Here is a 16,759-nt window from a genome sequence, read left to right on the forward strand (position 1 = left end):
CAGTCCGGACCCGTTCCAAGCTGGAACTCGTCCCCGGTGGAAAAGCGCCATAATATTAAACAATCACAAGGTGTGAACCGCGAAGCGCGCCTACTGTTTGACGTGTTGTAGGCCTATATGAAAACGATCGCACACAAGCATTCGATCGTTTCTCATTGGTCGGATGTTTCTCGGAAACACAGACGTTTCAAAGTCTGCCTTTTCCAAACTTGCAGCTTCATGTGTCTAATAATGTTCTGGTCTGGAGGAAACTCGACTCTACGATTACTACCTATTGTAGACGCCATGCTCGTTCGAAATGTTTTTTCCCCCTTATTACCAACATCATATGTAATTGGCGTAACTTTCTGTCCCAACTCCAAGCAAGCATGTCATTCTTGTCGGACTCTGAAGACTACTTTTTCAACGTGCTATCGGCGCCCCGCTGTTTTAATACGCGTCCTAATGTGGTCTATAAATGATGTCCCCAGTGGAAACTAACAGCAGTTTGGCTAAAAGGAGGTTTTCTCCGCAGGAGTCATCTTCATTGTCTGCAACTGCGCGATCCTGCTTCCACTGTATCAAAAACAACAACAACAACAACAACAACAACAACAACAACAACAACAACAACAACAACAACAACAACAACTCACAACTCAAACACACACACACACACACACACACACACACACACACACACACACACACACACACACACACACACACACACACACACACACACACACAAAACATCGAAAAATATCAGTCTGGTAACGATTCATGAAATGATGGCATTACGCCCATTCCTGCTGATTTCACTATAAGCTCCACATAGACCATTGTGCTTTTTTTTTTAATCATAATAATAATAACCATGCAAAAACAATTTGTAGTTCATAGTTAATCGGTTCATCGTAATGGCTCGTTCATTTCAAACACTAAATCTGTCGATTTGACGCGCGCCCTATTAAACTACGTTTAGGCCAGTAGTGAGTTCCTCCGGGGGGGGGGGGTGTATTACGCACGTATTCAGGGCTCGTGACCATGCTCGTGACAATCAAAATGTGGACCGACCTACACGTCCATTAAACATCTAAATTGATCTCCGTATGCACCTACACAATGATCGGCCTAATCAATGTTACACTGTTGAGAATTGTATTTACGTTTTATAGGCCCACATACTAAATTGCAAATCGTAGGATATAATGTTATGAGAAAAATTATGTAGCGTATTTAAAAGGAGCCCATTTGCCTGGAATGCTATTTGCTATGTGGGTCAAATATCATGGGTACAATGTCATACAAACAGAAACACAATATGGACTATGAGCCAATGAATGCGCTGGATTGTGATGACGTGACCGAGACTGGTTGCCCTCTTGTTGACTTCCTGTCCCGGAGCGAACTGACCTCAGGGTGAACCCGAGCACGAGCCTTATCGACCTTCATCCGATAGTTTTTTTTTATGCAAAGAAAGGATGGCTGTTAACAAAAAGGGCAGAGTCTAGAGCGACGCCACACGAACGCATACACACATTTTAAGACATTTCCAATAGCCTACTTAAGTAAGCCCACTAAACTAATACCTTTACACACCTTTACATTATTTGTGTTAACATTATTATGTGAGTCTATCCATAAGGGACCATCTAAATAGCTTGATTTTAAATAGGCCTAATAAATTATCAGAATAGGAAAAATGTACCTGTACAACAGGTCCATGTTTTTACTGTTCACATATTGAACGATAGCCTACATTTGACCCACTTAAATAAATAACCTATCCTAATTGGTTTACATGAAGGAGACTCTTCCGCATAGGTATTTCTGCATTTCGAATCCAACATTTTAAGGCTATCCGTTTTTTTTTTACCAAATGTGATAAATACAAATTACAAGTGGCTGAACTGATCTTAGTCTCATGGTTGCCCGCGAGATGACTTTGTGCGACGGTATTGAATGGTATAGGCCTATTGCGAGGCAGGCAATACCTGAGCCATTATATTCTAAAAAAAACAACTGCTTTGTGTGTGTGCGTGTGCGTGTGTGAGTGTGTGCACTGAGCCCATTGGCTGTTGGCAAACGGCTGCTGTGTGTTTCATGGACATGATGAAGGCTTCCAATCAAGGCTCCCTCGCTCATTAACAAAAATGAAAATAAATAATAGGCCTACCGTCCCGAAGGTTTCCCGCTGGGACTATTTTATTAAGGCTATTTAAAACTTTAGTGCGTGCATATTGCACAAATAGTGGCTACCCTATAGCCGATTGCTGAACGTTTAGAAATGATTCAATTAAATCCTATAGCCTACGTTATAATATCCCGATCTAGACAACGTCAGAAACGATGACGATGGAGAAAAAAGGTTATAGTTTACTTAGGCTTTTTGCGTTTGAGTTCAGACCAAATTCAATTTAAATCACAATGCCAGAAACTATAGGGCTATTTTAACATCTCCAATGAGGCCTAACTGGAATTATTTAGATTGATCCTGTAAATTAATATTAATATTAATATTATTATTTTATATATTAGCCTATTTAGACAAAATACCATTTGCACTTGGCCTACTGTTTTCAAATGTCGGCCTCCAAATCTATTTAAACCTTAAAACTCAAAACAATTAACGATTTTTTTTTTAAATAAATGCATAATGGGCCTATGACTAAAGCAGTCAGCAGACATTATGAGGAGGACGTACTAGACTATGTTAGCCTAGGATGGAATATCATTACGATTACTATTTTTAACGAGAAATATCGGACAACTACTAAAAAAATGGGATTCAAAGGCTTATTTAGATGTAGGTTACCTTAGACTATTAACTATAGGCCTACTTCATCTTTAATAAAATATCAGAAGGTTCCACACATAATAACGTAAAGAAACTCTAACAAAGCCTAACCGTCGTTCAAATAAGGATTGCTATTAAAACTTACTGGATGTGTCCTCTGCTACATGGCTCTAGGTCTAGGTCTCCAAAGGACGCGCCGGGTTTCGAGAGATGGCTGGGCCTACTCCAGTGTCTGGAGAAGAGTAGGCTTGGGAATTAATTTAACACTAATTCTAATTGAATGTAATATTATTTTGTATAATATAGGCCACATTATTATTATTACCCTAATATATATTTTTCTTTTGATTATTTTTATTATTATGTTACCATCGGCTATTATAATAATTGTATTATTATTAGGCTGTACAAAATAAACAACCTGACAAAATGTAATTTTATTTTCCCCTATAAGCCAAATATGTAGGCTTACAATAAGTGTATTCGGTAGACTATTTAATTTAAATGTAGGCCTATCATAGAAAATGTGGTTCTATTGATAATGTCAGTTTATTTTACAATAATCGCCGCTATTGCATTATTGTATACCGCATAGTCCTATTAATGGCGCTATCAGTATCAGATAGGCTAGTTGGGAAAATTAACGCAAAGAAAACGTTCCCGCGAGCTGAAGACTGCCAAGTCCCGAGCCTCTCTCTGGCTCTGGGCCCGTCGCATTCAGTTGCCGGGCAACCGCTGTAGGCCTACAGTACTGTCTACACGCCCGTTTCCCAAAGCAACCACTGTACACCATCGGGCCGTCTCCCGTAGCAACCACTGTACACAATCGAGGCGTAGACCATAGCAACCAGTGTAAACAGTGCTCTCATTCCTAACAACATCGCTCTATTAAGGTTAAGAGTAAAACATGGCGTCTAATAAAGGATATCCGCGCTGCGATGTGAAGGTGTCTGAGGAGGAGCGGGACTTCTACGAGATGAAGAATAGAGCTTGCGAGTTTTATACCCGTAACAAAGTTCCCCAGCAGATAGAGAACGTGTTGAACGAAATGTTCTTCGCCAAACCCGACGACATTTACGGCTACCTGGTATGAACGTTGACATTTAATGGTATAACGAGCTCGGCGCTTTCACGTTGATGTGCATTAGATATGCGTTGTTAACGGTAGGAAGTAGCTAGTTATCATGCATAATGTTTGGAGTGGCTCATAAGTGTTACCTAACTTTTTCCTACATCAATTATTAATGCGTCAATACACCGTATCTTGGCAAAAGTAAGGCAGGGTAATCATTTACAGAAAGACCTGTGAGCAGCTCAGATCACCTTTGAGTTCCCTAATATGTAATGATCCAGATAATCAATAATTTATTAATCAGAGGATGACATAATAAATGAATGGTGTTTGACTTGGGGTTTAACAACGTTGTGTAATGTTGTTACTTAGGCCAATTTCTTTATGAAACTGTCAGCCCCGCCGAGAATAAGCGGGCTGAATGGCAGGGAGGTCTACGATTCTCAAGGACAGCTTGCCGTCCAAGCAGAGGTGATGTGCACCATCCGGAACGAACAAAAGGTAGGCCTACAACTCTTTCAGCTCCTCCTGAACCCCGGCAAGAACAACAATGTCTTTTCATCCCAGATGGTGTTATCGCTGATGAATATTACATTTAAAATGTAATACGTTAATATTACATGTTCCTCATCTCCTAAAGAAGAAAAATGTAGAGTGAGTCCCAACATTTCCCCTTAGATGACGCACTATTATTGATCATACCTAACAGTAACAGAAAAAAACAGTTAGGTATGATCAAAAATAGAGGGAATGAGCAAAGAACTGATAGTCAACCCATAATGGAAACCAAAGATAGATAGCTAGCCATGACAGAATTTGGTCACAATGGTCCCAGATTAATTGTTGACCTTGTACATGTCGAAATGTAAATTCGCAATGATTTTTGTTCAACTCAACCCCTCTCGCGGTTTACCATAATTCTGAAATTGGGCAGCGAGCCATTGACACCCATTGTCTTCAAAACAAGTGTGTAGCATCTCCAGTAGCTGTTTGTAAGCACAAACAAACTGCCCTGGCTAGGACATTTTCTGCAATAGTTCCCCTGTAGTTTACTAGAATCGACCGATTCATGGTTGGAGCGGATACCTTTTTGCAGTTTCGTTTGTTACGTTTGTAGTTTCGTTTGTTAGCATTCACACAGGAATTACAAAAGCGTCCTGATTGCACCACGTCTGACGATGAATCCTTTTATCTAGGAAAGGTTCAGGGAGTCTACCTGGCTGAATGGGTTTATTATTTCAAGTTACCAGCAAAAGGTGTACATTCAACGTGCAATGCATTTTTTCTTTCTTTGCCTCGCATTGTTGGGTTAGATCCCATTCACACCTTAATTATACCTAATACCTATACCTTATTCTTTGTAGTACGCACCATATTTTGAATGACTGTTCACACCACCTCAGCTAACCCTACTAACCGGTTATTTGCTCCAGGGTCAGTTGAAACTGACCAAATACCTTAGGTGTGGAAGCACCTAAGAGGCCCGGAGATACAATTCTGAAGTTGGTGACTGGGTTTTAGAAAGTGGAATAATTCTGAGTTCTGAGTGCAAAACAACATTTCAGGAAGTCATAAGGGTAAGTGTAGGGGTGGGAGGTTTCTAATGCAGCCCAAGCCTTCACTTCTGAATCAAAACAAAGTCCTTAATTCCCGTTTGTATTAATGAAGGTCGAACTAGACTGTCCTAACTGCTCCTTGCTGATTCAACTGCTCAGGGTCACTGATTCAGGCATTCTGAAATGAGGGAATGACTTCTTAGTACAGCATTCAGTTGGTGGTCTAACACACAGCTACTGTCTCTGCCCAGAATTCTAACCTCAGCCTCAAGTCTGCGGGCATTCGCACTGGCGCGTGAAGCACAGGATCGAAACTTGTCAATTTGTTCATTTATTAGAGAAAAATACCTAACCATGTTATAATTACGTGTAACATGTGTCAGACAAAACAGTATGTGTTGGGCAAAACAAAAATACTGCTATGAGAACTGCTCACAACTTGTTTGGAAGAGAATGCATTTCAATGGCCCAAATTCGGAATGCGTCTACACAGAGAGAGAGGGGATGAGTTGAGGCAAAATCCTGGCTGACATTTGGAAATAATCGACCTGGGGTCTTAGCAAACAATTGAAATACTTTAAGCAGAATCCACATAATGTAAAGGAGGCAGGGGTGGTGGTGCTGATGGTGTGTGTGAGTCTGACACAGCTGACAATGGGCATAAAGACAGCAGAGACATCCTTTCTGGGATGTTGGTCCATTCCAGGGTCACACACCCACACACACACACACACACACACACACACACACACACACACACACACACACACACACATACACACACACACACACACACACATTCAGATGGGAAAGGGGGCTGGGTTCCTCTAATTAGCCAGGATCCGCGTCGTGTCTCGGGCCGGAGGAAGCCAGGAGGAGGAGAGAGGAGGTGAATGCTAACAAGAGAACAATAGGCCCTATGCAGGAGCCTCACATGGCTCTCCAAGCCCCCCCCCCCCCACACACACACACAGAAACACACACACACACACACACACACACACACACACACACACACACACACACACACACACACACACACACACACACACACACACACACACACACACACACACACACACACACAAACACACACAGGAGACAGGCAGCGCTTAATGGAACGTTAGTTAACTCACCCTACGTGGCCCAGACACCGACAGACATAGGCCTGATGAACAAAAACAAAAGCGATCCGATTCACTACAGAGCCCAATACTACCCGTGACCTCAGAGATCAGACAAGGTCTCCAAGAATGTCTTATGAATCAGTTGCACCAGTGTCTTCAATCACAGCCCCCCAATCAGTTTAGCTAAAGTGCCCATTCATCGACTTCAAACTAATATTCAACTTTTTTCATTTAGCAGAAGTGGAACAAGCTAGTTCAATTTCTGGTCTTAACTTAATCGTTCAGAAACCATCAATATTTTACGTCCTCAATTCAGTTAGAACAATGCATAGTCAAAATATTTAGGTTTCCATTCATTTTAATACCGCGACCCAGCTACATATATATACAATACTGTGAAATGTTGTGTTTTCAAAGTCCCTCCACCCGATCCACCCTTAGCTGAAACCCACTAACAGGCCGTGAACCACCGATTTTAAAACCCTGTCCTAGGGTGCGCGTACCACACATGGGGGACCCCTCAGTAACGTGACGCTGGAGATGATCTGGGGTCGCCCGTCAGTCCCCCAAGGGGCCCTAATGCGCCAAGGCAAGGCGGGATCTGCCGCTTGCTCGGGGAGCCATCAGATAACGGGACACATTGACCCGTGACCTCTCGGTGCATACAATATGACAGGAGGGTGAAAGGATCTGATGTGACGCGCTGTTCTGTGGGTCCCGGCGAGGTCAACGAGTGCATGGCTAAACATTCCCCAGAGATAATTCTTCATAGCAGATGTGAATCATAATCCTCATGTATTGTTCATGAGAACTCACAAGGTGTCGATGAACACAAAATGGGTTCTTAAAGGATGTCAAATATCTGTTTGTACGGGAATTGTTGGCATAGATATTAGTTCAGTAGTTGATACACAAGGTGCCACCTATCCACCCTAAGGTTGAGTTTATATTCCAACAGACATGTTATTGGGCTGACAAAACAACTGCATTGAAGTGCCCCTGCAGACACTGGTATTGAGTATCAGTCTTGAGGCTTTAAACAGAGTGTAAGCAACACTGAATACCTCCAATTAAAAAATATCACGCTAACAACCCACACCAAACCAACAATGCTGTCAAAAGATATCAATACTATATGTTACAGATATACTTTGAAAAGTAGCTTGATTTCCCTTGTTTCTGGAGAACAGGAGCTGTCTTTAATGGGGTACTCGAGTCCATATAAATGAACTACTACTTATATATGTTCAGGAACTAGATCAAATTGACCCTTTATTGCAGAGGGGAGAGGGGAGATGTAGAGGGGTTGTAGAAGTTAAGTGATTGATCTTGGGATCAATTGACAACCCCCCGCCCCCCGCCCCCTGCCCCCACCCCCCTTGAGACATGGGCTACTCTACGTTATCCTGAAACGATGGTGATGAAGCGATGGTAAACAAGAAGTTGAGGGAGAGAAAGATCAGAGAGAGAAAGAGAGGAAGGGCCCTTTTAAAAGGGGAGGAACGAAGAAGGGTTTGGGAGGAAGAGAGAGAGCTGAGCGGGGGTTGATGTTGGAGAGAGGATGGAAAAGAGATCAGAGAGAGAGAGAGAGAGAGAGAGAGAGAGATGAATAGAGAGAGAGACAAGAGAGTGATGATGAGAGGCAGGGCCAGATGGAAAGGGTAGAGTGGACGAAGCGACCTGAAGAGACACGCATATGAGTAAGGGATAAAGAATGAGTATAACGATTGAGGGATTGTGGACAATTATAAAGAGGGATCAGAGAAAGGAGAGAGGTTAAGAGAAGAGACTCAATTACATATACAGACTCAGAGTCACTCTGCCCTGTAGCCATGCTGGACTGGGTCTCCACAGCACAGAAGAACCAGCACTAAACCACATGGCGCTGGTTAGACTGAAGAAAAGATACACTAAGATGGTACTAATCCCAGGCACGAAATTCAAGATCACTTGAATGAGGCTTGCTCTTCATTCATACCACAACCGTGCTAATCTCTGGAGGTTGGAATGTGTGTGTGTTCTTCGCTTTTTGTGTGGAAAGTCATGTTGTAGTGTACTGAGAGATCATTACATAATGCTCTTGATTAGGCAGACAATCTCGCACATTCCTCAGCTAATAATGTCCTCATTATCCTGCTCTTTTCAACGCAACACCTCAAAGTAGAAATTTGTCTATCTTTTTGCCGTTCAGCTGACGTCGTGTGCTGGCGTCCCGGCTGGCAACGATCAGTGGAGAATGCAGGGCCCCGACTTGGGGAAGGGGAGGGCCCACCACATCACCACTGGCCTTGAGTGGATCAAAGGGCCCCTGAGCGAGTTGCTCAAGGGCTGCGACCCCTGCGATCAGACGGGGGTTGATAACATACTCAGGTAATACTTCTTAACACTGTACTATAATATCAAGTCCTTTAAACACTATTCTATTTATAAATTAAATACAGCCAATAACAGATGTTGTTATGAACATTGCAGACACAAAACTTCAATGTCAGTTTGACGAGGAACTCATTTGAAGCGGAGACATACTGCCATGGGGATGGCTACCAGGACAACAGTAAAACTATCTTCCTTTATGGCGCAAGCCACTGTATTAGAACTATCTTAGTCTTGTCTCAGCTAACAAAGACCACCATTATGAAGACGGTCTGTGTATAACCATAGGCGCAACATAGTGTCTGAAAGCACACGGCTAAGGTGCGCTTTCTAAGGTGTGCTGAGCTCCGAGCAGGCCTTCCCGAATCATCATGCAATAAACACAGGGATATTTTGAATTCACAACCGCATGTTTTCCACAAAAGAGCCCCATCCTCCCCCACCGACCCACACACGAAACATACTATTGCCACTGTGCCACGCACTCGCATACAATGGGGTCAGGCGCCAGCGTTGACCTTCCCTAACAAGGTCAGGTGGACGTCAAGCCGTGTGTTTTTGTTTGTCATGTGTCACATCGCATCACCGTCGTCGTATCATGGTGATGCGCCGTGTTCTAAGCCGTGGGGGAGGGTTTATCTGTTCCATACACTTACCCCGGTAGTGGGTTTTAGATCATGAACGACACGTTAGCTCAGAATAAATACTGTTAATACACAATGACACCAACAGGCACACAGGGATAAAGGCGCAAAGGGAAAAAGAACAGACGGAAGACTTCAGAGACGCCTGGTCATTGAGGCTTGTGTTTGCTGATACAACACTGAATGTCTGAGCCCCAGACGGTTCAGTTTCTTTGCAACTGTTGACGACAGGTGGGAGAATGAATCTGATGAGTTAGCCCGTTGCGTGTTTACCATGGCGCTAGATGATGTATGTGCTTTTAGATCCTGAATGGAAAATTATGTTGTGAGGTCAAGGTCAAGGTCAATCTGTTTCCTGAAGATCAACGGGCTGGTTGAAGGTCACGGTCAAACAGTTCTCTGAAGATCAAAGGGTTCTCTGAAGGTCAAGGTCAAACAGTCATCTGAAGACCAAAGGGGTTCTCTGAAGGTCAAGGTCAAACAGTAATCTGAAGACCAAAGGGGTTCTCTGAAGAGATGGCTCCATGCGTTTGTGGGGTTCCCCAAGGTCAACGTGTTCTGTGTGTTTCGGACAGTGACTTCTTCTCAGCACGTCACCAGGAGGACAAGGAGACCAGGAGGTCGCAGGAGGAGAAAAACAAGGAGGCGGAGGAAGAGGCTCTTCCACCACCACCACCTCCACCTGTCTCCAGCAAAGGCAAGAAGGCTGGGGAGACAGGTAGCACCACCCATTACACTTGCACCACACTGTTCCTGGAGGTCCATACCAGTGATATATATTATTTATTGATACATATGCAACTACGTTGTTCCAGCTACAAAGGGCGCCAGTGCAGAGAAGCTCATCCCTCCGTGGGTGCCACCAGAGCCGGAGGTCCCTGGCAGCCTGGCCGTGGGTGCCGTGTCCCTGGCCGTGGCTAAAAGTGGGGCACTGATACGGGACGTCCCTCTCTACAAACACATCCTCGCCCTGAGAAGTCAGGTGGGTCAGAGAGGAGGCCCCCGAGCATCACTGTTCATGTATGCCATACCCCGGTTAAACACATTTAGCAGACGCTTTGATCCCAAGTGACGTTACATTAAGACACAATTTAGGTATTGCATTGAGGAGCAGGTGGTCGTTGTGGTGTCTTAGTCACGACCATGGGGGTTCCAACCCATAATCTTATGGCTAGGGGTTCAACACCATAACCAGTGCACATTTAACATAAGTGACACAGACACAGGCACAGAACAAATACATGATGCACACATACATGTGTGCATCATGTATTTGTTCTGTGCTTAACAAACCGTGCATGTGCATGTGTGATCATACATGTATAAACACAGAACAAGTAAGAGGGACCGGCTGAATGTAGTGAACGACGCTGTGTGCCTTTAAACAGAGTGAGTTCCGGGTACCAGTGCCCTTGGTGACGTTGCTGAGCTGCGGTAAATCCTCTCCAGGCAAACTGAACTTATTGGAGGAAGTCATCCTCATCCCCAGACCAGGACAACGCGTCGCACAAGTACTCCAGCATCTCTCTCTTTGTCCTCGTCTTCACCCATAGCTTTTGTCACCATACGTGAATGTTCTGCCATTTTCAATGTCACGCCTTGCAGCCACACGACAACATAGATCCACCTTTTGTGGTTGCCATGTTGCATTGGGTTTTGATTCAGTTTCAATGTGTTTACCGCCAAGGTTAACACTGAAGTCATCCCTACAGGGACGGTAAACATACACGCAGCAAACGTAAGGCGATGACCTGCTGTCGATTGGCTATAGTATAAGTGGCAAGTGGCAACCGAATAGTTTGAGCCAAACCATTGGCAGAAGTTCCATGTTTCAACAGAGGAGGCGCCGCTGTCCACTGTGGGTGGATGCTATGTTAGTGGTTGGTTGTATTGTTCACGTGAAACTCATTGAATCTCTCCTTGAACAGGTGATTTCCATGGCCCTCCAGATCCACGAAGAGTTGATGAGAATAATGAATAGCAGTACGTCAAAAGCCGGGGTGAGGGTCATCTGCCAACTCTTTCACTCGCGTAGGGCTGGGGAAGCACAGATGAGCAGTTCGGCGATGGAATGGGTTCAGTTTGGCTCTCTGATAATATTTGGGGGAACCTCCGTCCGAAAGTGGGCCGCATTGTGTTGGGTTCTCTTAGCAGCCTGGAGGAACCTCCCTCCTGAAGTCAACCAGCTTTTTCTGGGTTCTCAAAGAATGCTGGACGGAACCTCCATCCGCCAGTCGACCGCTTTCAGTTGGGATCTTCAGATCTCTTTCTCGAGAACCCAGCTGAATGCAGTCGACTTGTGTATGGAGGCAAAAAAAAAAGCACTGAGCTGGGCTAAGGTGTCAAACATGTCCATTGCACAGCAACTTCAAATCCCCTCGAAAGCCTAGTTACCCTGCAAGGTTACCCTGACACCATGGAAGCCAGCAGAGGTCACCTCCCCTCACCTTCAGTGAATAGTATTGCTTAGACCTTCTCCTCCTTCTCCATTCTGTGGTGAAGAGAGTGGTGAAGGAGAACGCGACGCACTCACAGTCTTAATAACCTCGGGAGGGACGGCAGCTCCCTCTCCATCCAAAGCTACACGTTGTTATCGTTCATGGGAATAATTAGCTCTCAGACATACCCACGCACATCTTTTCTACCTATACATCCTCAACACGGCGGTAAAGTTGTGGAGGACGAGCGGTGACATTGGAGAGGTTAAATAGATGGGCCTTTTATTCCCCAGCAGCCCACGCAGGCGGGCCCAATGAGCGAGGCGGGCGCGCCGGTCCTGGTTTGCGAGCGGCCAGAGCAGGCCCTGGATCTCGTGGTGGAGGCGTGCGGCAACCTTGGGCTGACACCGGGCGAAGAGATCCATCTGGCGTTGAACTGCGCGGCTGATCGGCTCATGGACTACGTAAGATCAACGCGAACCCTCGCCGCCATGTTGTCTGGTTGATGTAAGATACAGATATGGTGACTTAAGGAGGCAATGCTATTTTAAATGCGTCTTAAATGTGTATTCCAATTATGGCTGGGTGAGTTTGCCAAAATCTTAATTGAATATAGCCATAAGGATATATATAACAATACGTTTTCCGGTAATTCAATTAATAAATAGTATAGAAAAATATTATTTTGTATACTGTGTGAATTTCATAAAAAAGCAAACATTAATAAATGTCAAGAATAGGAGCGGTAAGGGTTTGGAGATAAAATCATAAAATCAAATTTAGATACCGTTATCGCGATAATGCGAGTTATATTGGTGCTTTCTCGAAGTCTTTACATTTTCCAAACTAAATCCTTAGAAACAAATAAGGCCCACATCATTTCATCAAGAGCTTTTATTCTATAGTTTTACGAATGTGCAGAGACTCACGTCCTGTTCCTGCTCCCCTCAGTCCAAGGGGAAGTATGAGGTGATCGCGGGGAGCCTCAAGTCTCCAGATGAGCTGGTGGATATGTACCAGGCTCTGCTCCTAAAGTACCCAGCCGTGGCGGCCCTCATCCAGCCCCTCAGGAAGGAGGTACCCCCTCGCCCATCACCAACACATCCGGCCCTATGCGTCTTGTTAATAGAGTTTCTTCCTGAAACCTGAAACAATATGAAACAGAAGGTGTTTTTAGCCAGAGAATAACCAAATATATCGAAACGTATTTCAGTAATGTCCATTTTCTACTGTTACATTAATACAGTGTATACTAATCAAGTGTTATTGTCTACTTTTAATTGAACCATATTTAACCTACTGTGTGTGTATTTTCTCTTTGATCAGGACGTCGACCAATGGGAGAGGCTGAGCTCTGTTATTGGAGCGTCCTGCTCCCTGCTCTGTGACATGAGTGGTTTGTCAGCATCTCGAGCCCTGCCCCCTGCCCTCCCAGGGGTGAAAGGTCAAGTTCTGCAGCAGTTGAATGGGACCAAAGTGAGCGACCTCATTCGAATCATGATGGAAAACCCTGGTATGTGCTTAGTATGTGTGTGCATGTGTGTGTGTGTTTGCTAGTGTGTGTGGTGCAGTGTGCGTGTGGTATGAGATCATAAAAACATGAAACATGAAAAAGAAAAACATGCAGCGCTACACTCAATTGAACATAACACGTTTAGTGCAAGGACATCTGCCTCCAGACCTTAAATCAAAATCCTTTCGGGTTCGTATGTGTGTTACAAACAGCTACATACACCCAATACGTGTATGAGTGTGTTTGTGTCATTGTGTGTGTATTAGTGTGTATGAGCGTGTATTGTATGTGTGTGTGTGTGTGAGTATTCGTTTGAATGCATGTTTGTGCCTGTTTGTGTACGTGTGTGTTCATATGACTGTGTCCCTGCTAAAGGGCAGAGGGGTGCTCCATAGCGACAGTGTGAGTTTAAGGCGATAATTCGTTAATGTACCAGATGTATTATTCATAGCTTGTGCTGTGCTGTCAATAGGCTGCTGTGTTACTGAGCTGTAAGGTTGGGGTGAGTTCATAGAAAACGGTGGGCTGCATCAAAACTGTTTAGTACTCAGGCCGTTCACAAATAATAGAATACTCAATTGCAAAAAGTATTTAACAGATCTTACAAACCATAGTGGTAGCCGTGGTATTGGTTGAAGAGATGGTGAGTGTGTGTGTGTGTGTGTTTGTGTGTCAGATGCAGTGATCCTGTCGAGCTCACACAGCGAGCCGTGCGGCGAGGACTGTCTCTCAGACCTAGTGAGTCTCTGTCTACTTGTCCTGTCATATTGTTTCAGCAGTCCTGTCCTAGTTCTGTCCTATTGTTTCAGCTGTCCTGTCCTAGTCCTGTCCTATTGTTTCAGCTATCCTCTCCTAGTCCTGTCCTATTGTTTCAGCTGTCCTCTCCTCCTCTTCCTAGTCCTGTCCTATTGTTTCAGCTGTCCTGTCCTAGTCCTGTCCTATTGTTTCATCTGTCCTCTCCTAGTCCTGTCCTACTGTTTCATCTGTCCTCTCCTCCTCTTCCTAGTCCTGTCATATTGTTTCAACTGTCCTCTCCTAGTCCTTTCCTATTGATTCAGCTGTCCTCCCCTCCTCCTAGTCCTGTCTTATCGATATAGGTTATACACAATCTACTTTACCTCCATGTGCCCTGACATTATGGTTCAGAAATAAGCATTTAAACGGTTGAGTGGCTTGGCGCTCACTTCCTGTGCTGAGTGTGATGTCAGTGACCTGTGTATTGTGCTTCCTTCCTGTGGAGGCGGTGGGGCTGGGCGTGGCCTACGTCAGGCTGGGAGGTCTGCAGGGTGGACACAGGCTCGCTAAATACAACCGGCTGATTGCCATAGAAGAAGAGCTGGCGCAGCAGGGAACCCTGGGTAGGGGCCCACTCGCTCACTGCCCTCACCTCCACATCCTCCACCGCCCCGCTTCCCCCTTGTGTTTCCCCATTTGAGCGTTGACATATAAAAGGAGGCTAGACAAAGATAGATAGATAGAGAGGCGGAGATAGAGGGAGAACGGAGATGGGGAGACAGAGGGGGGAGGGAAAGAGGGAGAATGAGAGAAGGAAGGAGGCAAGGGAAGTCGACAGACAGACAGACAGACAGACAGACAGACAGACAGACAGACAGACAGACAGACAGACAGACAGACAGACAGACAGACAGACAGACAGACAGACAGACAGACAGACAGACAGACAGATATATTTGGGGTGTGAAAGCCTGTATCTATGGAGGGCACATCTCTGTTGGAACATGAAAGGAAAACGTGTCATGAATCATAGAAATGTGTGTGTGTGTGTGTGTGTGTGTGTGTGTGTGTGTGTGTGTGTGTGTGTGTGTGTGTGTGTGTGTGTGTGTGTGTGTGTGTGTGTGTGTGTGTGTGTGTGTGTGTGTGTGTGTGTGTGTGTGTGTGTGTGTGTGTGTGTGTGTGTGTGTGTGTGTGTGTGTGTGTGAATGGACCAGGGGGAAATACCTTGGATCTGTTAATTGGCCAACTAATTATAAACAGACACACACACAAACAGAAATTCATGGCCTTTGGACCATCTCTGAATGGGGAGTTCATCTTTGTGGGACAATCAGCCAGCAGCTGAATACGTTTTGCGAAAAGTACTCATTCTCTATTTATTGATTTGTTTGTTGGTTGTGTTCAGTGGGGAGCGGGGGAGGGGGAAACATTCTCAGTACAGATAAATACTTCAGATAGTACTGGAACACAGAGACGGACTGGAAGAGAGGAGGCCAAGAGAGAGGGAAGAGGAGAGGGAGCCGGATAGAGCTGGAGGAAGAGGGTAGAGAAGACACAGTTGACCCAGACAGAGCTGACGGTTGAGGGGACAGGATGGACCGGAAGAGACCCAGAGAGAGGTGGTGGTAGAGGGTAGAGGAGAGAAGAGAAACCCAGAGAGAGCTGTCGGAAGAGGGTCGAGGAGACACACTGGACCCAGACAGAGGCAGAGGGTAGAGGAGGGGAGACCCAGAGAGAGGTGGTAGAGGGGAGACCTAGAGTTAGTGGGTAAGGAGAGCCTGGAGGGGGGGGGGGGGATATGAGAAACTAGCCCCCCCTGGTCTCAGTGCAGCCATCTTCAACCCTCATCTCCCCATCACTTGTATGCTGTAAAAATGTTTGTTCATCCCTTAATTATTCTGTATTTGTCTGTTGTCTGCAGTGTCCCGGACCACGCTGCCAGCTCCCCTGTGTGTGGGAGTTAACATAGAAGACGCAGGCATCAGTGAGGAGGTTTAAGAAGGACGAGTCTTCTCCTTTTACGTGTTTGCACAAAAGACATTTCACCAGATTCTTATTAAAATGCACCATTTCTCAATACATGTTATTATTTGTTTTGTGCAAGGAAAGTACCGTAGTTATGCAGTTAAGTGCAAGTGTAGGTCAAGCACTCCTTTTAGAAATGCGAGTGCATTTCATTATACCAACAAGTCAATTTTTTTGGGTTGCGACATGCCCTGTCGAGACTGAAGGAAATTAATGTATTTTACACTTACAAACACACAACAGGTTTTTCAAAGATCTGTGAAATACAAGCGAAGAGCCGAGAAACCTGTGCTTAACAGCAACTTATTAGTGTGTGTTGAACACCTGTGTGCACCTTGGCCTTGTGGAGAGAGAGAGAGAGAGAGAGAGAGAGAGAGAGAGAGAGAGACAAAGACAGACAGACAGGCAGGCAGGCAGGCAGGCAGGCAGGCAGGCAGGCAGGCAGGCAGGCAGGCAGGCAGGCAGGCAGGCAGACAGGCAGACAGGCAGACAGACAG

At 45.1% G+C, this 16,759-nt stretch overlaps 1 protein-coding gene across 1 annotated transcript; it reads left to right on the forward strand.

Moving 5' to 3' along the window:
- Window positions 1–3,655: 3,655 nt before the first annotated feature.
- Window positions 3,656–16,374, forward strand: LOC130405089 (enolase 4-like). Its single transcript, XM_056610054.1, has 13 exons — window positions 3,656–3,866; window positions 4,224–4,352; window positions 8,726–8,904; window positions 10,127–10,269; window positions 10,367–10,533; window positions 10,940–11,062; window positions 11,480–11,557; window positions 12,295–12,453; window positions 12,941–13,066; window positions 13,316–13,502; window positions 14,179–14,240; window positions 14,743–14,860; window positions 16,159–16,374. The coding sequence occupies exons 1-13, from the start codon at window positions 3,687–3,689 to the stop codon at window positions 16,233–16,235; spliced, it is 1,728 nt and encodes a 575-aa protein (XP_056466029.1). The 5' UTR covers window positions 3,656–3,686; the 3' UTR covers window positions 16,236–16,374.
- The last annotated feature ends 385 nt before the right edge of the window (window positions 16,375–16,759 follow it).

This window comes from Gadus chalcogrammus, chromosome 15 (assembly GCF_026213295.1).
Source record: "Gadus chalcogrammus isolate NIFS_2021 chromosome 15, NIFS_Gcha_1.0, whole genome shotgun sequence".
Lineage (NCBI taxonomy): Eukaryota > Metazoa > Chordata > Actinopteri > Gadiformes > Gadidae > Gadus > Gadus chalcogrammus.

Bases quoted from the DNA above. Each gene is read 5' to 3' on its own strand.
- LOC130405089 (XM_056610054.1), top strand. From the start codon at position 3,687: ATGGCGTCTAATAAAGGATATCCGCGCTGCGATGTGAAGGTGTCTGAG. The intron at 11,558-12,294 runs GTCATCTGCCAA...CAGCCCACGCAG, and splicing joins CGTCAAAAGCCGGGGTGAGG to GCGGGCCCAATGAGCGAGGC. The intron at 14,861-16,158 runs GTAGGGGCCCAC...TGTTGTCTGCAG, and splicing joins GGCGCAGCAGGGAACCCTGG to TGTCCCGGACCACGCTGCCA.